At 53.3% G+C, this 22151-nt stretch overlaps 1 protein-coding gene across 2 annotated transcripts in view; it reads right to left on the bottom strand.

Moving 5' to 3' along the window:
* Window positions 1-17622, bottom strand: part of MEIS1 (Meis homeobox 1) — a 93174-nt gene extending 75552 nt beyond the window's left edge. Inside the window, exons 1-6 of one of the 2 annotated variants that reach the window (XM_048935874.1) lie at window positions 17392-17622; window positions 16194-16420; window positions 14708-14849; window positions 14282-14332; window positions 13582-13632; window positions 12123-12269 (exon numbers count right to left, since the gene is read on the bottom strand). In XM_048935874.1, coding sequence (XP_048791831.1) covers window positions 12123-12269; window positions 13582-13632; window positions 14282-14332; window positions 14708-14849; window positions 16194-16420; window positions 17392-17403 — 630 coding nt within the window. In that variant the 5' untranslated portion in view covers window positions 17404-17622. The remainder of the gene's footprint in view (window positions 1-12122; window positions 12270-13581; window positions 13633-14281; window positions 14333-14707; window positions 14850-16193; window positions 16421-17391) is intronic. The other variant, XM_048935876.1, reaches the window with a different exon arrangement.
* Window positions 17623-22151: the final 4529 nt, after the last annotated feature.

Raw genomic sequence — 22151 nt, 5'->3', positions numbered from 1 at the left:
CACACCGTGGTGTGCTGTTCATTAACTAAAGAGCAAAACACATTCTTCCAAGCACTGAGAATGTGAAATAAGAGAGAGAGGAAAAACAAACAAGCAAACAAATAAAAAGAGGTCCTGGCCAACAAACAAAAAACTTGACCGTAAGTACATAAATAAAAGAAATAGCCCACTATTACAGGTGATAAAAACTGTGCTCAGCATCGGTGATATATATCTTCAGAGAAGTTTGGCGAGCACAGCCCTCTTGTGGGCTCATTTGTGTCTGTGTAGCAACTGGAGGCTGGGAGCAGCCGGCTCCTCCAAGTGCTGGGTGCAGCTCCGTCCTCTGGCTGCAGGTACCATCCGTCATCCCCTCGCCCTGCAGCGACGGAGCCACTGCCAGCAATTTGTCAGCATCACTGGGGCTTATTGTTTTCCTTCTGAAGTTTTATCTTATTTTCTTTTCCTAAATTAAATACTTATTCATTAGAGAAGAAGGAACATGTTATGCTTGAAATGTTCTTCAGATTTTGTTAAACTCCTCCCTTTCTGAAACCTTCCCACAATCCCCTCGAGGGCAACCAACTACCCTCTGCAGAAATATCTGCGCTCCCTACAAGGCAGAACTTCAAGGGGAAAGGGGCTGATTCGTCAAGTCATCGCACCCACCTCCTGCAAACGGAGCTTGCCTAATTAGCAAAGGTTTGCTTTTTGCATATTTGATCAGCTGGGTCATACTGTGTCCCCAGCCTCATTGGGATGAAGCACTCAATACAACTGCTCAATATCCTAAGTGTCTAATCCATAGCTCTGCTGCTCGAGCTGCATGATGGACAGAGCTGGCCTTTGCAAACCACAAGTTCTATCCCACTTTATTTCTGGAGGGCAGGGTTAGTGAGAACCCTCTCACAGCCCGCTCCCCATCCAGTGTGGACGGAAGTTTTAGAATCCACTCTTTTCATTGGGAAGAAAAGCTTGACACGCACAGACTGATAAGTGGGATTGAAACTACATTCCCCACGCATACACTGTTTATGTCATTCTCTGTCATGCCTAGGCTCTGGAGGACCATGAAATCCACAGCCATGATTGCTGTGATTCCCTGACCCAGGTCCTGTGCCCCCCGAACATCTACTTGGCAAGCTCACCAAGGCCAGCAATATACCTCCTGCCCTGCACATCCCATGCAATGCAAAACAAACCAAGAGTACGCACAAGATCTCAACCAACTATGAGACAGATGCCTTATAGTGCCAAGAACACTGCTGCAACCTGCTTCACACAACTGTGATTCAGAGGGAAAAGCTAAGAAAACCACAGCAAAGGCACGATCATCAGGTTTGCATAGAGAAAATGTGCTACATGTCTGCACAAATAAGGACATCCAAGTGACAGACACGTAAGAACTTTTCCTGCAGCTCAGCAGCACAGCAAGCGAGACCTTCATGCTGTTGGGTGCAACGGGGTTTGGTGAACTGAAAACCAGAAGGAAATCAGCACAGAAGTATTGGCACTGACCTGGATTCCTTTCCTATCCCTGGAAAAGTCACAAGTTTCTATCTTTAGTTTTCCCCCTATTTCAGTGAGGATAAGGCTCCTCGCTGATTCCTGTTACTTCACAGCATCACAGGAAAAAGAGACATGAGGACGTCCTTGTGAGTGCAGCATGCTGCATAGGAATGTTTCTGAGAGACAAACCAACAAAATGAAATGGGAGAAGGTACCAACATGAATATCAGAGAGGATGAGCAATGGGAAATGACTGGGACTTCTACTGATGATTTTCATAGAGACAACACTTCACCCAAAGGGACCAAAGGCAAAGACCCTCCAGCAGGCACCCCCAGGTCAGCTCTCTCCATCAGCCCTGCCATTGGATCTCATTGCTAATCCTACCCAGGTTCAGCAATGAGCCAACACCCATGAGCAGCGCAGTACTGGTACCCCCAGCCCTGCAGCATGTCCCACGTTGGGTTGGCCACACCTCGGCCTTTCTTGTGCATCGTGGCTCCAAGGCCAGCACTGCTGCTCAGCTAGGTTCGTCGTGTGTTGTGCAGGGTGTGCATCTCCCACACAGCAAACAGTGACTAGTCCTTTCTATTTCAAGCAGCTCTGCAGTGTAAACCCGTCTCCTCCCTTTGATAAGGGCCCTATCGCTAGATAGCATTAATCCCCATCCCTCTCTCGGCACAAGGAAATACAGCTTTGCAGGCAAGGTAGATAAAATCACTGCTCCATGCAGTTGTGGTTTTTTGTTTTTTGTTTTTTTTAAGTGGGGTGTCTGATATCTTGCAAAAATGTGCACGAGGACAGCCCCGAACAGCACTGACAGCGTGCAGGGTCTCAAGGTGCAGTAGTCCTCCCCAGCTTCTACTGTATTCAATAGGACTGAAGCATTTTCAGTGTCTTTCTAGACCAGTAAAAAGGCCTTCCGAGACAAACCGAGATTCCTGTTCAATATTTCATGCAATGATTCCTCCAAAGGTGTAAACAGGAATAATGCCTCTTCACTTAGCCAGCAAACGAGCGTCTGCCTTCCCTTCCTTTTATTGCCTTTACATGTTAAATGCCATTTAGACGGGGATTTGCCAGATGCCCAGCTTTGACTAGGGCTCCGCAGGTTGTGGGAGGCCTAGCAAGGTTCCCATCCAGATCTGCAGGTGGATTTAGGGAGAGAGGATGCACTTGACTCTCCCAGCAGCCACCCCTCACCTTTCTCCCTGACAGGGACCCACAGGGAGCCACGTACTTCTGAGCCCAGATGTGCAACCTCTCCAGCAAACTGCTTCACTTAGAGCAGTAAACCACATTTCCAAGCCATGCCTTGAAAAACCAACGCATCCTCCCAGAAGATCTTTGGGAGCAGTTACCTTTTGAGAAGAGAAAGTTAAACCGCTGGGGCACCACCTACAAAAATTCCTGACAAGCACAAAAGCAGTGCTCTGCCCAAGCACCCCAACTCTGGCTGCCAGAGAGGGAAGACACTATGCCAGCCCTTGCTCTGCCATGGCCACGCTTCCTTCCAACCCCATCACCAGCGAGAACACTGAGTGCATGTCACAGCCATCAAATGGTCTTTTAGCTAAGTGACAACAGACACGATTTGGCGTCAGCACATTTTGATTACGGCGCATTGTTAGCAGGATTCAAAAGAGCACTCACATCGCGGTATCGTTCAACATAAAAATTAAATTGCGACGTAATGAGCTTCGTTCCAGCTACACCTTTCCTTCTGAACAGATCCCATACCTGCAGAGGCCGTGCTGGGTGTGCAATGTGTTCCTGATTACAACGCATACGTATGCCTAATCTCGAGGGCGCCGCCTTGTTTTCGAAGGCGCTCAGCAAGTCACGCACTCGGGTACGTGCTGCCCGTTATCTGCAGGAGGCTTACAACTGGAATCCCTGTGATTCACATTTTCCAATGCTCATGTCCAAACCCTTCCCCAGACCAGCTCCTCCACGCTCTGCCGTTTCACAACCCGCCGCGTCCGCAGCCAGGCAGAAGCAAGCCACACGCCAGGCAGCTGCTGGCCACAACGGCGACCGTCCCCAGGCAGCGGGCACATTGTGGGATGGCATCCAGCCCAAAGTGGCCATGGCTCCCCACCGCCTCTACCCGCTCATTGAGGGATGGCTGGGAAGCACACGGCTGGCTTCCAGAACCACCCCGAAGAGTTGGGCTGGGAGGTCCCTGAGGCTTCGCCGTTCCTCCTGAGGAGGGTGTGGGAAAAAAGCAGTGTTGCAGCCACGTTGCTGGCTCACTGGGGTCGGCATCACCCTGCACTTTGGGATGGATAGGCCGGCCACCACCCCACTACTGCTCCCTGCCAGCCACGTGGCCCCACTCCTTCTGCAGGACTTTGAGGGTGCTGCTACTTCCTTCCACCCATGTTTACATTACACTTAAAATGTGAAAGACAGCAGAAGCGGACAAAACTAAAGCATAAAGCAACTGAAAGCAACTTCCACTGTCAGGCTTTAGGTTCAGCAGATTGTTTCCCAGTGGCAACAAAATGGAAGCATTTTGCTTTCTTCATGCTGTTTTTCTAAACTTCGTGCAAAGTGAAATAACGAATTTCTGTTAACATACCACTTCTTAGCTTCACATAAATCCTGTACCTCGCTATTGCAATATGACAGATTAACTAAGATACCAACAGCTACACTGCACAGCCCTACCCCATGATGTAGAATGAGAAGCAGAAAAGTGGAGCTCATGAGCAACTTGTTGTCTTGCCCCAGAGCTTCAGGGGCAGCCCAGAAAAAGCACCCACACTCAGCTCCCTCCTCGTGCTGCCAGCGGTTGTGTTTACCACCCTGTCCCTCTGCCATCACCGCACTGCTCTCAGCCATATCCAGATCAACACTGTGGCCCAAAATGAGGGATATTTCTTAAATTCCAATCACAAGGACACTTCCCTCATCAACAAATATCTGGCCAACCCATTCACACAGGATACTTTTGTGGGCCAGCAAAGAGCTCAGGGCCGACGCTAGCACAGCATGGAGCATCTCAGTGCACACAGCTGGGAGCAGAGGGGCCCTCCCTGCCTCGACCCTAAAACCAAAGGCAAAACTGCCACCTCCTCAGTCCCTGGCATGGCTCCTTGCGGCAGCAGCCACATCCTGCTCTGAGGGCTGAGACACAGCTCATCAAACTGGGTGCAGTCATGGCCGGCTCATGACAGGGCTGAACTCTATCGGTCTGCTTTTGCCCACGCACACCAAGGCTGCTCTTCAAAATCCCCTCCGACAACGAGACAAAATTCCTCACATTCAGACATCATTTTCCGCTGTTTCTGCTTGCACAGACAGCAGTGGCCCTGCACCCTTGCAAACGGGACAGACAAAGCAGCAACAGCAGCAGTGGAGCTTTTAATCCGCTCTTCTCCTCTCCTACCGACAGCGCCGCAGCCTTAAATGGAGCTGGTTAAAAGCCAGTCTCAAAAACACGAGCGGTGCTCTGACCTGCTCTGCAACAACAGCGCAAGGGGACAAAAACTTCAACACCGGCTGAATGAAATGAAAATTACAAGGTAAAGGTCGCATTCCCTGAACTTGTGCCAACTGCAAGACTCTTACATTACAGCGCCGCAGCTTTCCAAATTTTAAATACAATAATTTTCTGTATTAAGGGCCCAGTAACCCTAATGGAGGCATAATTAGGCATTTATGCCAGGCCCATATGAGAGAAGCTTGGAAAACTTAAATAAACTGTGAATGGCAGGATTAATACCACAGCTTTTCATTTTGTACAGCTGTTTGAATACAGTGCACTGACTGTGATGGCATCAGCTGTTGCTTTACTCTCGGTCAGTATTTCTGAGGTTAAAACAGGCAGTTCTTTTAACCAAATGAATAATTACCCCTCTCATTGTTGGCCTGTTTGCTTCAGCAAAGAGGGGCTGGATGCATATTTGCTTTACATTTAAAAAAAAGAAAAGAAAAAGAAAAAAGAAAAAAAAAAAGGAAGAAAGAGAGGAAGAAAGAGAGGAAGAAAAAAAAGGAAGAAAAAGAGGAAGAAAAAAAGGAAGAAAAAAAGGAAGACAGTAAACGAAAAAAAAAAATGAAAAAGCCAAACTGCAAATAAAATTAGACGGCCCAATGCAAAGCCCATTTGACGCAAAGAGGAGAATTGTAATTCAGTGCAATGGTGAGCAGACGGGGGAGGAAGTAATGCTGTTTTGGAGATCATCTGCAGAAGTGGGAATATCATATAGATGCCAGGAGAGTCCTTGAGAAAACATCTCACCTCGGCCCCGACAGAAGAGGAAAGAAAATACTTTGGTGAAACATAATTCGGTGTTTCTAGGAATAGCTCCAGTAGCAAACTGCTTACCAGTGCAACAAGCCTTATAAATTTCATTGTGAACGGGCAACGGCAAGTGTACGACACAGCACAGCATCTGCACACACAGCTTAGCCAGTAATAAGTAAAGAAATGTGTTAGTTAGGAGCTGTAGAAGACACCAGAAAATCCTTCTAACAAGAACTCAAGCTCAGTGACCTTCAAGCATGAATACAAAACAGTTCCCAAAACTGTCTCGCTGCGTTTTTTTTCCTAGTTCAGGTGAATTACCCTTCCCACGAATTAATTTTCAGTCCTTCGTTTTATGGTTAGAAATATCAGCTGATAAGCTTTAATTGCGATTTCCTTAAGCGCTTGCTTCTTGGTGGACACGGAACAAACTCTGCATATGGGTAGAACTCACCATGCAACAGCCGCGTGCACAGTCCAGGAGGAGAGCTGGTACCATGGGGATCCTGACACCACATCCATGCAGGCAGTGCCGCGCAAATTGCAGCCCTGGGCTCAGGGCTGGAGGATCCGACCACAGCCCTCTGTTATACAGGCAGCAGTACAACAGCATCGCTCTCAACCTGAAGGAGCACCAGGCACGAGGCCGCTGGGGAAAGGCGAGCAAACCAAAAGTGGATGTGGCTGCTCTCATTGAAAAGAAAAGTGGCCTACTCCAAAGGGGATTAGGCTAAAGTGAACTACGGCCACTTTACTTCTGAATGAGAGCATCCACACAATAGCGCAATGCGCTTTAACTAATGCACTTTATTTTTACACCCAGGCAATTTGTCTTACCTCTCCTGAGTGTCCTTCTGCAGACTCGCCCCAGGACCCATCGAGTTCCCAGGCCAGCAGGAGCCTTCGAGCAGCCCCGCAGGCCACTGCATTTCCCTGCAATCCCATGACAGCCAACACGCAACTGGGGAGAGAGAGCTGGGGAGAGATGCTTCCCTGGGGTAGATGGGATTCTCTCATGCTCACAGAGACCAGGCCCTGAACTACACCACAGCAAGGCCCTCCCGCAGCCATCAGCCTGCAGGGCTCCTGCTCTCACCTACATCCCCAGGCTAGGCTGGATCTTATTTATTTTCCCTTTTCTTGCAGGTGGTAAACAGGGAAAAGCAACCAAGCTAAGAAGGCAGCTGAAGGTTGGCGAGTTGTCTTGAAGCTGCATCACAAAATATCAGTGGTGAGAGAGATACCAGGTCATTAATCAGGGACAGAAATACGTCCAAATAACACAAAACACAAAATGTGTGCTCTATTAGAGGTTGGAGTCACCCTCTCCAAAACACTGTTGCAACAGCAGGGAAATAAAAAAAAACAACCAACCAACCTAAACAGTCATTTACAAATTTGCTGGGTGAGTCAAAGCCTGTTACAAGCAACTGAGCATCCGGGGAGCGAGGGAACGCGCCAAGGACACGCGATGGTACGGCAGCACACCCGGCTCTCCTCGCACACAAACCCTGGCTGGGAAACGACTCCAGAAACGTTCCACAATTTTAATGACTGGTTCGGAACAATCCTCGTCTTTATTTTCTGAAATTTGTTTAGATTATACAAGATAGCTCCTCACTGCGAGCTCATGTGACCAAAAAAACCCCAAACGCAGCAATGCAAAACAAAGAGGAGACTCTCTAATTTAAAGAAGCTGTGCCGGATTTTCGCCGTGTTTTAAGCTGCTTTTTTAAAGCAGTATTTATCAGTGCGACCTACGCTTACTCGTTTTGATTGAGTGCATTATAATCTGATTTTTTCAGTGCTAACATCACCCGCTCTGGGATCCAGCAACCCGTGTGCATGTGCGGGGCCCATTGCTTTCACTGCTACCTGCATACGGGTAGCGAGGGAAGAATCAAACCTGTGCCCAACCAGGACTAAACCTAAAGCAAAGCTCATTTTGCTCAGCTCATTTCTAAGCTGCCCCAAAAGAATAACCTGCAGAATAACCGCGTTCCGAATCCCGATGACACCGCGAGCTCCCGCTTACGGGAATGCTTTGGGGCAGGTTGGCGGATGTTTATGACAAGTTCCAGAGTTTCCTGGCTGATTTTAAAACAGATATTGAAAAGAAAAAAAAAAAGAAAAAAAAAAAAAGGAAAATCGAAATTCTGCTTTGCGAAGTTCAGTTTAGAAAACTTCATACGAGAGCTGGACCTGAGCACGGAAGGCTGCGAGTATTGCACCCAGCAGTGAGGATGAATACGTTCGGACTCACAAGTGATTATAACAAAAAAATAAAAATCAGCAGAGATTCTTGAATTCAAACGAAATAACAGATGAGAGAAAATACATTCAAAGCTGTATCTCTTTAACAGCATATTTACTTGCTTTAAGAAACCTGCTTTTGCTAACGCCATTGCAGCCGCAGTGCTCCTGATGGGAACAGGCCCTGAATAGAAATGAACGCGCCCTATCTTTTACTTTACGCAGCCTGCTCAGCTCCTAAATACTGCGGGAAAAAAGAAGCAGCCCCCAAAAAGGCATAAAAAGGACTCATTGGCTCAATGTGGCATAAAGTCAGGGGCACAGCTCTCCATTTGGAGGTTTGGAAATACAGTTTTACCGGCTCTCCTCCACGTCCCACATCACCGTAACGCTTTCATTACGCAGAACCGATCTCTGCCTTGCACTCTCAGCGCTGCATCTGCCCGCTCCTCCAACATGGGAGTACGCACTGCAAAGGCAGTAACATGTGCAACTTTTCCCACCCCTTGACGCCATATATGCGTTTGAAAATACCTGCAAGGAACTCCCAAAGTAAAGCAGTATCTCTTCACCTCCTTTATTTTTTTTCCCCTCCGCCAAAGGCATTATTTTAGCACTGTCTGTAGCAAGCTAGAACCAATAGGCCTGAATATTCAGAGAAGTTATTGTAGTTGGAATGAGTGGATGCCCTCACTGGCCCATCCACCTCCATGCACAGCACACAGCACATCCCAGTTTACAATACTATCTTCGTAAAGAACATTACATTTAAGCAACGTTTCCACCCCTCACGAACATCACTGTCTATCTGCATTTTGTTTGCAGAACCCCTCCAACTGCACGCATTAAAAACACCTACTGCAACATAAATACAAGTGTTTGCTTTACGATATACATATATATATATGTATGATATACAATCACCCAAGAAGGGCCATCTAAAACACCACAGTTGCAAACATTTAAGACTGTAACAAAAATGACTGCGACTCCAGTATCGGTTTACTATCCTTCAACAATTTCCCTGACAGTGGAGTCAAATAATGTTGAATTATGGACCTTCTTACAGGAAGTCTTATTTCACGTTCATTTTTTGATCATTTCCCCCTGCGTACCTATCGGAATCCGACTGTTTGCTGTTTCTACTTAACACATTTCTGCAGATGACATTGGCTTGTACGTGATTCAATTATAATTTGGCCATGTAACGCTGCTCAACAAGTTTATTTCACCTAAGCAAAGCCCATTTTACCCCTCAAAAAAGCCATCTTATGTTGCTAACGTACTTTGAGTGCGGTGGCCACTCTGTTCCCTGCTTTCCTTAAGAGAGGCTTTATCCAGACATACTCCAGGGAAGCGTATCTGCAAAAAGCCCAATTTTACAGCTCAGATTTGAGCACCTGGGAGCAAAGGTGAAGAGCTTCCACCACCCGGCCCCTGGGAGCCGTTCAGTGGATCTGGAGTCCCTAAGAAATGCAATTCCTTCTGTGCGGGTGGGGTTCCGCACAGGACCGACTTTTCCCATCTGCATCACGCAACAGCTGTGTTTTAAATCTTTCCGGGCTACGACAAACATTTGAAAATTTAAACACGCCAATGTTTGAAAAGCTAATGATTAAAAAAAGGTTTATTTTGAAACTCCGGCAATGGGCGAGAGGGTTCAGCGAGGGGTTTAGAGCCACGCTCCCCAGCTCGGTGCTCCCAAGCGAAACCCCAACTCCTGCCCTTTCCTTCTGGAAGCAGCAGCCCGGCGGGTCCCACCCTGGCAGGCAGCGGGGTCGCGCCTGCGGGAGAAGGATGCTATTGGAGTGACCTCTGGCCAGCGCGCCAGTTAAATCACCGAACAATGGCCAGCGTTATGGGGCTTTCCTGCGCAAAATCTGGCATTAGTGTCACTGCCTTCCATTAAGAGGGGGGACTTAAAGGCGCTGGCACGGAGGGGCCTAGGAGGGAAGAATAAATAAGGGGAAACCAATAAATTAAAAAAAAAAAAAAAAACCCTGTTAACTGTAACCTTTACTACCACAATATACGAAAATGTAATTAAACCCATCATAAAAGCTTTTACATACTTACTCTTTTATGACTCTCGAAAGCACAAAGGCGCGCAGCCCGCGCGCACCGCGCACCTCCCGCAATAAACGCACCGCGCGGGGACATCCTAATTAGCCACAGCGGCGACGAGCACTCAACACCCCATTAGCTGCCCATTAGGGCCCAGATCCTGCCTGCCCCGGCCCCGACGGCGCCGCGTCCCCGGGCAAAGCCCGCGGCTCTGGGCTCGGTCGCGCAACGTTGCGCCTTTTCCCTTCCGCGGGGCTGCGCGCTTCTTGCGCGGGGAGCTCCGGGAGAACGGCCGGCCCCGCGCAGCGCCCGCGCTCCTCCGTGAGGTGTAGGGGGGGCCGTGGGACGGGGACCCCCTCACCCCCGACAACCCCCAAAACTGCAGCTTCGTTTCTTTAGCTTTCGCTTTAATAAAATAATGATTCGTTGGGAAAATGGGGTATAAATCTTCATTTTGGAGGCAATTAAAGTGTTGATTTCATTCGTGCCCCTAAGCGATTCTTGTAATTTGCTCAAATAGCTTTATGTACCCAGCACTCAGAGCTTTTAGAAACCCATTTTCTAGTTAGACTTGTTGGATTACAATTCGGATACAACGGCGACGAGGCCGGCTCTCCCCATCCCGAACTCGGCCGCAGGAACCCCCCATCACCCCCCGCGGGGCAGCGGCATCCCGGGAGGCATCGCCCCGGTCTCCCCCAGAGCGCTAAACCCCGCAGCTTTTCCCCTTCGCAGCGCTTCGAGGGCACAAAGCCCGCAAGTAGGAGCCCCCCATCTCTCCTCCCCCCATCCCGCAGCCTGAGTTGCGGGGGGAAATACTGGAGCCAGTGCCCCCGCCGCGATGCAACGCACCTTTCTGCCGGGCTCTACGCACAACTCCTGGCGGTAATGGCATAAGCGGTTGAAGGGAACCGCTGTCTGCTCGGCTGTGCCTTCCTTTAACAAAAGGAAACCTCCAGAGTCGGGAGCTGATTGCTCCTAACACCGTATTTACGGAGCGGATCATACGGGAGAAATAACTTGGGCTTCCAGAGGCGGCTGCCGCCGGCCCCCCTCCCTCCCTTTACCCCCCCATCCCCCTCGCTGCCCTCCGCTCGAGCGGGCAGAGAAAGCCGACCCGAAAAAAAAAAAGAACCAACTCGCAGCCACCTCCGTTCTGCTCCCGACTTCCCGAGCCCGGCGCTCCCGCACGGGGAGAAGAGAGAGGGGCACACGGCGACGCGGGGTGGGAGAAGGGGAAAAGCTCCTTGCAGCCCCCCCCCCCGGTGCCCCCCCAAGGGCACAGCAGCGCAGAGCTCCGCGCAGCACAGCCCCGACCTGGCACGGCCAGAGCCGCTCAGCGCCTCGGGGCTTCGCCTGGGGTTCCGAGCTCTCTCTCTCTCTCTCTCTCTCTCTCTCTTTTTTTTTTTTTTATTTTATTTTTAGAAAACTCGAACCGCAAATAATTCAAACCCCGGGTCCCGTTTTATTTTCTCTCCCCCCCCCCCCCCCCCCCCCCCCTTGATTTTTTTTTTTCCCCTATTAAGTAAAATAAAATGGGCGCGTTTGCAGCAGGCAGGCGTGCACAAAGCAATGTTCACTGAAGTCTAAAAGCGTTCGGCCAAGGAAAACTGACAAGACAGACTAATGAACCGTAGAGACGGGAAGAAAATAGCCAGCATTTGCTAGATTTCAAACCCTCTCTGTCTTCCCCGGACCACCTATCTCGGATTTTATTATTATTTTTGTGTACGGCTCCAGCCGTCCCTTTTCTAAGCCACCAGAAGCCGGCGATTCACGGATAACACTTCTATTATTGTAAAGGGTAAATAAAATAAAGACAAAAATTAAAAGCGACAAGAACCAGGTCGAGTTTGCAGGCGACGCTTTTACAAGCTCATCTCGCCAGGTCGAATCCGGGAGCAAGCCTTAATGAAGCAATAATAGCCGCATTATTCAAAAATTTTCATTTCGATGGAAATTTATCTAAAAGGGACTTAATCATATGCAAATAATAAAAGGAGGCGTAGTGACCCGGCGAGCGCTCTGCATACAGATCTCAACGCGCGGCACTGCGGGACCGTACCTGATCGGTGAGGTTTGCCGACCGCGTTATGTCCTCGCTGTCCGATTTTGATCCGCCCTCTCTATCGTCTATGACCAAATCGATAGGCATTTTTCCTTTCAAACAGCTAATATACCGGTGGCAGAAATTGTCACATAATTCGTGTACCTACATTGAGGTGGGGGGGGGGATGGGGGGGGGAAGAGGAAAAGGAAAAAGGAGGGGAGGGGGGGGAAGGAAGAAAATATAATCAGGAATGCATAAGTAAAATTGACAAGTGCAACCAGTCTCCCCCTTTCACCCCTGTGACATCCGAAGTCCTAAATAGGGGAAACACACTGCAATTATCCCCCCGAGACCTCCCGACGCATCCAGAATTAGGAATAACTTTCTTTTCTCGCAAAATAGAGATATCCCAGAAAATTGACAGTGACAAGATGATTCACAGGCTACAACATATTCAACACCCGTGTTAAATTCATCTGCTCCCGGAGCTGTGGCCATTAGAGAGGTGACCTGCATGGGTGACATTTAAGGTAAACTATTTAATTTCAGCCGGTGATTTCATCGCAAACCCTTTCCAAAGGGGGATGAGGAGAGGAAAAGGGATTAAAACAACAACAACAACGACAAAACCACCAAGAAAACAAAACGATGCTCAGTGCTGAGATACGCTGCAGGCACCCGAGCCGTACCTGCGCTGCCCGCACAAACGGGGCAGATTTTAGCGCATTTCCTACGGGGTGAGAACGAGCTGCCACCGGCGCTCGGAGAAAGCGGCTGAGGGGCTGTGGACTTTAAAACCTCTCCGAACGTTTCTTTTTTTAGGAGAAAAGGGACTGAGTGCCGATGACGGGGAGGCAGCCCTCGCTCCGCTCGGGTGGCACCGCACCGCGGACGCAGCGCCGTTGCGGGGCGGCAGCGCTTTCTCCTCCCGGAGGTGCGCGGTCGTTGCCGGTGGCCAAACCCAGAAGCCGGCCCCGGCGCCCGGCTCTGCTTTGTCTCTGCGAAACGTTACGGGACAGCCCCGTGCCCTCGGCCTGACCCCCGGTGATGGCTCTTCAGATAGAAATAAATAAAGCGACAAACAAACAAGCGAATAAATAAAACAAACCCCATCCCGACTGACTGCCTCCGACCCCGTTTGTCCTTCCCATCCGCCCCCACTTCATCCCCGCTAAATAAATCCTCCCCTTCACCCCCAAACCCCAGCGCCGGGGCTCGGAGCGCAGAGAGGAGCGGTGCCGTTCGGCACCCGGGGCTGCGGCTGAGTACAAAGAGCACAATGAGAGCAGGGCCCGGGCGTGGGGAGCCGGGCGTGGGGCTGCAATTGTAATTAAACTGCGAAGAGAAATGGACGCCGAGATTGGTCTTGACACTAATTACCAGCCAGAAAGACATTTATGCAAATTTACCAGAAGCCTCAACTTCTGCGGGGCTGAAACGGAGGGGGAAGAAGGAGAGAGAGACAAAAAATTACCTTCTCTAATTCCAACAGATGAAACCTTAATACTTGTATGGCTTGGATCATCTGCAAAGACACAAACAGCACGTTTATCCCCCTCCGGGTGGGGCCACTCTTACCCCCCCACCCCCCCTCCCCTGCCCCGCTTCGCTTTGGTGGTAAATAAAAACTTGTTTTGATTTATGGCGATGCCACTAAAAGTTAATAGCGGCGGCTTTGTGCCCTGCTTAACGAGAAGCGACCTGGAGTTCACCGAAAAATAAAAGCAACGGAGCGACGGGATTATGCGCATCATAAACATCGCTTTTTGCAAAAAGGAAATAAAAAAAATAAGTCCCCCTAAACACGGGCGCTTTGGGAAAGCGGGAGGAAGAGTCCTCTCAAAATAGTTCTGCATCCGTGAGGGGGGAAATGGAAAGCGGGGCGATGGGAACGCAGTGTCGGTGTGGCGGTGGCTGTGGGCAGGGAGAGGGGACCCCCCCGCGACACAGCGCCGGGATGGGCCCGGTAACAACGCTGCTAAAAGCGAAGGGCTACAGATCCACGTGAGAGGGTTTCGCTTTGGCACCGCGCGGCGCTTGTCACAGCCCGTAAGGAGAAGGCATAGAAGTTCCCAAAAAAAAAAAAAAAAAAAAAAAAAAAAAAAAAAAAAAGGGAAGGGAAGGGAAGGGAAGGGGTGGGGGTGGGGAGAGGAAGAAGCGGTGTTAACTCTTACCAAGTTATCCAGTTCGGGATTAGAGGAAAAGAGGGGTTTCTCTGCTCGGATCTAAATAGAAGAAAGGAGAAGGGGGGGGGGGAGGTGGTGGTGTGTGAAATATACGAAAGATTTGAGATGCGGCAGCAGCACGAGCAGACGTTATTACTTCTCGCTTCGTTACACTGCCGGGCCCACGGTGCAACCCTCCGCGCTCCCACGGAGCCCCGAGACGCTGCGGCCCGGCCCGGCCGGCGGGGACCCGAGATCGGGCACTGCGGGGAGCGCCCACAGCCCCCTATTCGGGGGGCCGCTTCGCTTTGCTTTCGCATCCCACAGTACGAGGGGGGGGGGGTGGGGGGGAAAACGCGCATCTTTATCTCGGCCAAGACTTGTTTTTCTCGTTGGGATTTTTTTTTTTTTTTTTTTTTTTTTTCCGGTGCTGACCTGTTTGGCGAACACTGCTATGTCTTCATTGAAAGACTCAGAGGAGCAAACATCGCCTCCCGCTACCCCGGGTTCCCTGGGCGTGCATGTGGCTAATTCACATTTCTCAAAAATCAGTGCTAAAAGAGGGAACAGGGGGTGTCTGCAAGAAAATACAATGGTCACACACACACGCACGCACACACAGAAGGAGGGAGGGAGGGAGGGAGAGAAAGAAAAAAAAAAAAAAGAAAAAAAAAAAGAACACAAATGAGAGCAGCACGGACCGAACGCACCGACCGTCAGTCCCGCGGCTGCGCGCCCGCGGAGCGGCTCCGAGCGTTGCTCCCTACCGACCCCCATCGCCCCCGGCCCGGCCCGCCCGCTGCCGCGCATCTCCCGGCACCCTTCGGCCGGGCTAAGAATAAACCCCAGCGGTTCCAGCAGCCATTTTGAATTAACTTTCCTTCACTTGGAACAAAATAAAAGAAAAGAGTGAGAAATCAAAATAAAACGCGTGTGTGAATGCACAATAACGACCCCGAAATTGTAATCTAAGGACGTACGCTTTCGGGCTTTTGATTCCCACCCCCAGCCCCCACCCGGCCCAGCTGGAAGACTTTCTGGGAGCGAAAGTAAGGATAAAGGAGGGGCGAAAAAAAAGGAAAAATAAAGGGAAGCCACCAGCAAAGCCCCTCCAGCACCCGAACCCCTCCGTCAGGGCAGTGACACGGCCGGGAGCCCCACAGCCCCGCACGGCCCCCCCAGCTGTGCACCCAGAGTGACTGCGGGGCCCCCGGCCCCTTCCTTATTGCAAGAGAGGAGCGAGTGCGGGAACACCACGCGCCTCGATGCATACATATATATTTTCTTCCTTCTTTCCTCCCCCCCCCCCCCCCCAACTTCATACTTTTTTTTTTTTTCTTTTTAATTTTAAGTTTTTCTTTCTTTCTTTCTTTCTTTTTGTTCTTTTTCCCGGAGGGCACAGCAATGAGCTCAGAGAGCCCTCCGGATTTCTGAGAAAGCGATCGAGTGCTGTGATTTCTCGCCCGCCGCAGCGCGCAACTCTTTGCAGAGTGATTTTTAAGAGGCTTTGAAAGTTCCCCCAAGGAGCGCTGCGGACAGAGGGACCGCACTGCACACCGCTCCTACCCGGCCCGACCCGGCAAGTCTCCAAAAATGTAAAACTAAAATCGTTAAGAGGTTGAGAAAAGCGGAGCAGCTCGGAGCTGTCCCCTCGCTGCAAGCGGGGCAGAAAGTTGGGCAAAGGCACCCCGCGCAGGTTGCGCCCTGGGAATATTTCCCCCTTCCTCCTCCGTGCGCTGCTTCCAACTTAGGAGGGGAAGACAATGTTTTAACGGGGGGGGGGGGGGGGGGGGGGGGGGAAATAAGATGAGGGGACATTGGGGGGGGGGCAACCCGGCGGCCCCTCTCCCAGCGCCGCGCAGGGGCATCCCCCCGGGGCCGCGCAAAGTTGCGCGAGCGCGCAACCGCGCCCGGCACCTACCCGTAGATGGCATCTTTATCTCTCTTGAGGGCATCGTTGACCGAGGCGCCCATGGCGGGGGGCATGGCGTTGGCGTGGGCGGCGTGCGGGTACTGGTGCGAGTGGAGCGGCGGCCCGTGGTTCAGGTGGTGCACGGGCTGCATGGGGCGGGCGCCGTGCGGGTCCCCGTACATGGTGGTGGGGATGCCCACCCCCTCCATGCCGCCGTAGTGGGGCAGCTCGTCGTACTGCGGGGCACAGAGCGGAGAGGGGTCAGCGGGGGGGGTCGTGGGTGCCCCTTCCTCTAGCTCCGGGGAGCAGAAGGCTAATAACCCCGGGGAGAGGGGGCGACAGCAAAATGCGGTTTATCTCGGCACCCCCCGCGCCCCCCACGGTGTAACTCGGCCCGAGCCGCCCCCGCCGATAAACTTTTGGAGCCGGGTACCGAACCGGCGGGATGCGGAGTTCAGCGGTGGGGAGGGAGGTTAAAAAAGAAGGGGAAAAAAAACCGGGGGGTTGACTTTGCCCGCCCGCACCCCGCTCCCGGCCCCGGGGAAGGGATTTCTTTGTTAAGGGCGACGGGCGCGGGTCCCGGGCGGGGGCAGCGCTGTGCGGGGTCCGTGCGGGGTGGGACACAGCTCGGTGGGGGAGGGACGGGGGGGACGGGGAGCGAGCCCGAGTAGCAACGCACATGGCAGCGCCGCTCGCTTTAATTCGAATTAAAGGGACGCGCTCTTGGAGCCGCACCGAAAATGAAATTTCATAAAAAGGGAGGGGAGAAAATAATAATAATAATAACAGGGAAAAAGAAAAAAAAAAAAAAACGGAGGGGGAGGAATGGGGGGGAAGAAAGAAGAAAAAAAAGTTGCGCCTACAGCCAGCTCGGAGCTGCCCCGAAGGGCAGCGGCGCATCCTCGCAGCGCATCGGAGCGCTCCTACAGCCAGACACGCGGAGTCGGGCACGGCGCTGGGCAGGAGGAGGGCAGCACCGCCGCCCCCGGCCCGGCCCCGGCCGCAAAGAGAGGGGCCCGAGAGCCGCCCCCGGGATGGGCGCACGGAGCCGGCAGCGCTCGCCGGGAGCGAGGAGCGGCCCGGGCCGGGCCACCGCGCCGTGCCTCGCTCCGAAGGGAGGGGAGGAAAAAGCGAAAAGTTTTTCGCAGCCCTCTGGCAGCCGCGTGTGGGTGTCGTTTCGCAGAGAACCGCAGGTTTGGATACGTACCCTTTGCGCCATCGGCCTGCTCGCTCCCTTCCTACTTCAACTTCTAATAAATCCTCCGTGAGGCCAGCGTGAAAGGAAAGAGCCGCGCGGTCCCCCCCTCTCCCCAAAAATGCAAAAATCCCTCAGCGTCGCCAGCCAGGAAAGCCGCCGGGGGACGTCTTCGGCTCGCCGGGGCTCAGCGGAGCGGTGCGATAACTCAGCATTAAAAAAAAAAAAAAGAAAAAAAAAAAAAAAAAAGAAGAAGGAAAAAAAAAAAAAAAAGGAGGAAAAATAATAATAATAATAATAATAATAATAATGAAAAAAAAAATTACAAAAAATTACAAAAAAAAAAAATCAGTTCTGTCTCCTTCCTTCTTTTTTCCTCTCTTTCTTTCTCTCCTTCCTCCCTGCCCGCCTCTCTCCCTCTCTCCCTCTCTCCCCCTCTCGTTTCCAAGACAGCGGCGGGGCGAACGCAAATATCCGTTCCCGAGGCGCGCGGTGCCCCTCACGCCCCGCTCCCGGCTCCCATGGCTTTTTGCCACTCCGGCTGTCAATCACGGGCGGTGTCAAGGTGCTGAATGACTGATGGCGATCCGCTGCGTGCGCTCCCACCGCGCAGGACACCGCCAATGTGGGCTTTTGCTCGGGCGCGCTCTCACCAAAAAGGAAGGAAAAAAAAAAAAAAAAAAAAAAAAAAAAAGAGAAAGAGAGAGAGAGGAAAAATTTTTTTTTTTTTTTTTTTTTGCTGAAAAAAAAATTTAAAAATCGGGGAAGGAGGAGGAGGAGGAGGGAGAGGAGGGGGAGAATTAAAAATTAAAGCGCGCCGGCTCCCTTTATTATGGTTATTATGACGGCGCTGCCGGCGGGGGCTCTCTGCTCGCTCCTCCTCGCCGCGCTCCGCATCCCCCGCCGCCGCCGGCGCGCTCTGCCCCTGCGCGGCCGCCGGGCGAGGCTGGAGGCGGAGGCGGGCGCGGGCCGGGGGCCGGGCGGGGCGGGCGGGCGCGGGGGGGGGCGCTGCCGCCGCCGCCGCCGCCGCCGCCGCCGCGGGCCGCGCGCTGCCGGGCGTTCTCCACCGCCGCCTCCGCCGCCGCCGCGCAGCGCCGGGCTGGAGCAGACTGCGGGAACCCGGAAGTAGTGGTGGCCATAACAGGTCGCGTCTTACACAATGCGCTGGGCGGCGGCAACTCCGCGGCCGGCGCAGGGGGGCGCGCCGAGCGCCCGGCGGTCGCTCGGCGAGGCCGCGCCCCCCCCGGCCGGCCCACCCTCGGCGCGCGGGCGGGGGGGCGGCCGGCGGGGGGGGGGGAGCCGCGGAACCGCGGCTCCCCCCCCCCCCGGGAGCCCCCCCGCCGCCGGCCCCTTTGTCCCGCGGCCGCCGCCGAGTGAGCTCACCCGGCCCCCCGGCCGCGCCGCCGCCGCGCCGCCGCCGCCCAATCAGCGTCGCGCCGCGCCCCCATTGGTCGGGGCGGGCGGTAGGGCGCCGCGGGGCGGCGCAGGCTGCGGCTCCGGCGCTGCGCGGTGCGGGGCGGGCGGCTCCGAATATTGGGCGGGGGGGGTTGGGAGGGGGTGTCGGGGTGGAGTAGGGTGGGGTGGGGGGAACATATCAAAAATGAAATGAAAAAAAAAAAATCAAAATCAAAAAGAATGAAAAATAAAAAGGAAACAGAGGAGAGCCCTTCTGGTCTTGACCCGTTTCAGGCCTTTCTAGGAGTCATTCGGCGCGCTCCGACACTTTTACAACGTAATTACCGCCGCGCAAATTGTTTGCCCAAACCTCATTGCGGATAAGGGTTTTTACAATCGGCAAACAGTTCCCAGCGGGAGGGCTGCGCCGCGCACCCGCTCCGGGCCGCTGCTGCCGGGCTGCGCGCACCACCGCTTCGTGGGACGGGCGGCAGCGGCCCCTCTTAGTTCCGACGGCCTTCTTTGGAGCTAAACTCGGACCCGGGAGCTTGCAGAACCCGCCGCTCCTCTCTCCGTCGAAAGCAGCCCCCCCCTAAAATAATACCAATTAAAATTAAAAGGGGGGTATGGCTGAAAATACGGCGCAAAGCGGCCTCTGGCAGCCAGCTCAGCCCCAAAAGCCACTTCGCGAGGTGCGATCCGCGCACATTCGCTTATCGGGCAACAAATGAGGCTTCTAATCGGGCCGAATTTCCCAGCTTCGGGAAAGAATTAGTCATACCTCGGAACAATAAAATGTTTTCTCGCCGCCTTCCCCGCTCCGCCGCTGCCTTCCTAGAAGGGATTTGCGGAGAGGGGGGAAATTAGCATCCGAGTGTGCTCTTTCGCCATTAATATTTAAATTGTTAAAACCCAAATAAGAACGGGCAGAAGAGGCAAACGGGAGCGGAACCGCGGAAGAAAGCGTTCGGAAGGCGGCGGGGAGATAACCGAGGAATGCTGCAGATAAGGGCAGCGATACGCGCAGAGATACCCGAAAAGTCAGCGCCTGGTGAAACGGAGCGGGGGGAAAACTGCTTAAAGACCTATTAAAGGGCAGGAAAACAAAACAAAACAAAACAAAAAACAATAAAACAATAAAACAAAGGAACCCAAAAAGCGCCCGGAGCTGGAAGTGAACTGCGGAGACCGTCGGCTGCTTGGGGGACAAAGAGCCCCGGCCCGGCTCGAGCACAGCCCCGGAGGGGAGATCGGCGATAGGGGAGAGGGGAGCGGCCGCCGTCGGGTGCCGGCCCGGAGCTCGCCCCGAGAGCCGAGGCTCTTTTCTTCATTCAACGAAGGGCTTCGTAAAATATTCCCAATAAAATTTACGGTCGTCTTAAAACTTTCCAAACACCGCAATAAATTTTTAATAAAATTAAGTGGGAAATGAATTCCTGGCCGGGCGTTCCGCCGCTCGCCGTTCTCCGGCCGAGGAACGGGGCCGGATAGCACACAGCCCCGAACCTCCCGCTGCGGGTTTCTCCCCGCCGAGCACCGAAGCCGAACGGCCGCGCACCGAGCCGGACCGCCTCCCCCGGGAGGGAGCCCGAAGCCCGGCGTTACGCCGAGCCCCGCACCGCCGTGGCTCTCGGATTCGGGTCCCGCGTGGATTTGCGCTCACGGCCCCCCCGTGAAACGCACGAATTCGTCTGCGCTCATTGCAGCTCTGGGGACGCTGCCCGCGCTCCCCCCTCTGCTCCGTGCCCACGGCAGAACCCCTCGGGCCGCTGTGGTACCGCCGCACCTCTCGAACGAGGAACGATCCCGGGTACAACTCCGTGGTTGCTTAATTAAAAAAAAAAAAAAAAAGAAAGAAAGAAAAACACAAAAAAACCCTCTGCTCGCCGCTTTGCACCCGAAGCATTGAGCTGCGTTGCCGTCTACTGGGCGATGGAGAAACTGCAGCCCGCGCTGCCGGCAAACTTTCTCGGGATGCGGCACATTTTGGGAGGGAGCTGAGAGCCGGAGCCGCCGGGTTTCTCGGGGGAAACTGCGGCAAAGAGACCCCCGGCAGCAGAGCCGTGGGCGAAACGAATACCGTTGTCAGCAGGGCCCGTGTGGAGAGAGAGCGGAGAGCTGTGCCACGCTCGGGGCTCGCTGCGGCGGGGGGCGGCGGACGGTGCTCCCCGAGGGGCAGCGGACAGCGGAGGGGTGGGGTGGGGGGGTGGTGGGAAGAAAGGGAGGAGGGCAGACAAAAAAAAAAAAAAAAAAAAAAAAAAAAAAAAAAAAAAAAAAAAAGAAAAGAAAAAGAAACAACCACAAAAAAATATTAAAAGGTAAAGATTTGCGCCCGCTTTCTAAACCCCTTCCTGAGGATTTTTTTGGCCCGCAGCGGAGGGCTGCAGCCTGCTAGCGGGGTTCAGGGCGAAGCATAACGAGGAGGTGTTTTAGAATTATCTGTAAATGTAATTTTATTTTAAAAGCATTTTGTGTGCGTGTCTGAGTGTACGTGTACATACATGTGTACGGCTCCGCTCTCGGAGCCGATACCGGAACCGTCTCGTTGCCCACCCGCGTACAGCTAACTCGCAGAGCCTGCGTGAGCCCGGAGAGCTGTTAGCAGCGGGATCTGCCCCGCACCCCGCAACCTGCAGCCCCAACCGGGCTCAGCGAGGCTCCGGACTGAGCTTTCGGCCGCTCGCAGCCCGTCTCCCTTCTTCAGCCCTCGTGAGGAAGTTCAGCAGAGGAGGACGTTACCCCGAAATATGTGGTACTTTTCCCTGAGGCTTTGCCCGCTCTGCCGGCGCTGAGCCCCGCTCCGAGCCCATCCCGGCAGCCCCGGGGCGACCCGCGACCCCCGAGCGCACAGAGCAGCACTGAACGATGCCCTTGCCTTTCGGTGGGGAGAGTCGAACGAAGAGCGTTCCTCTTTTCAAGGACTTTCCAAGTACTCGCGAAATGCCTTTCGAGACGCAAATCGGCGAGGAACAAACTCGAAACCCGTTTGCAAACCGCAATTGGGGACCGGGATCTTGCGGCGCCTCGGCTGAACTGCGGGGTTCTGCCGCATTCTCTCCGCCTCTCCTAAACTAATTTCCGTCTCTATTACCCACGAATCGCTCCGTTCCTATTACCCACGCTCTGCCCTGTCCGGCTCACGGCTGCACCGGGCACAGTGCGGCCGTCCTGCAGCGACAACGGGGAAGCGAGGAACGCTTGCAGCCTGGTGAAGCGCACGGCCCAAGTGGGAAATTGGACTCAGGACGGCGATGGAGCAGCTCAGCACTCTGCGGGGTGGGGGACGGTCCCTCCCTGTGCCGCTCCCTGTGCCGGTGCCCGGCTCCTCCGCCGCCGCTCTCCGCATCCCCGGGTGCGTTATCACCGACTTTTGCATC

The sequence above is a fragment of the Lagopus muta genome, chromosome 2 (genome assembly GCF_023343835.1).
Source record: "Lagopus muta isolate bLagMut1 chromosome 2, bLagMut1 primary, whole genome shotgun sequence".
NCBI lineage: Eukaryota > Metazoa > Chordata > Aves > Galliformes > Phasianidae > Lagopus > Lagopus muta.
Note: the sequence above shows the minus strand (reverse complement) of the source record. Positions and strands in the feature narration are given on the sequence as shown.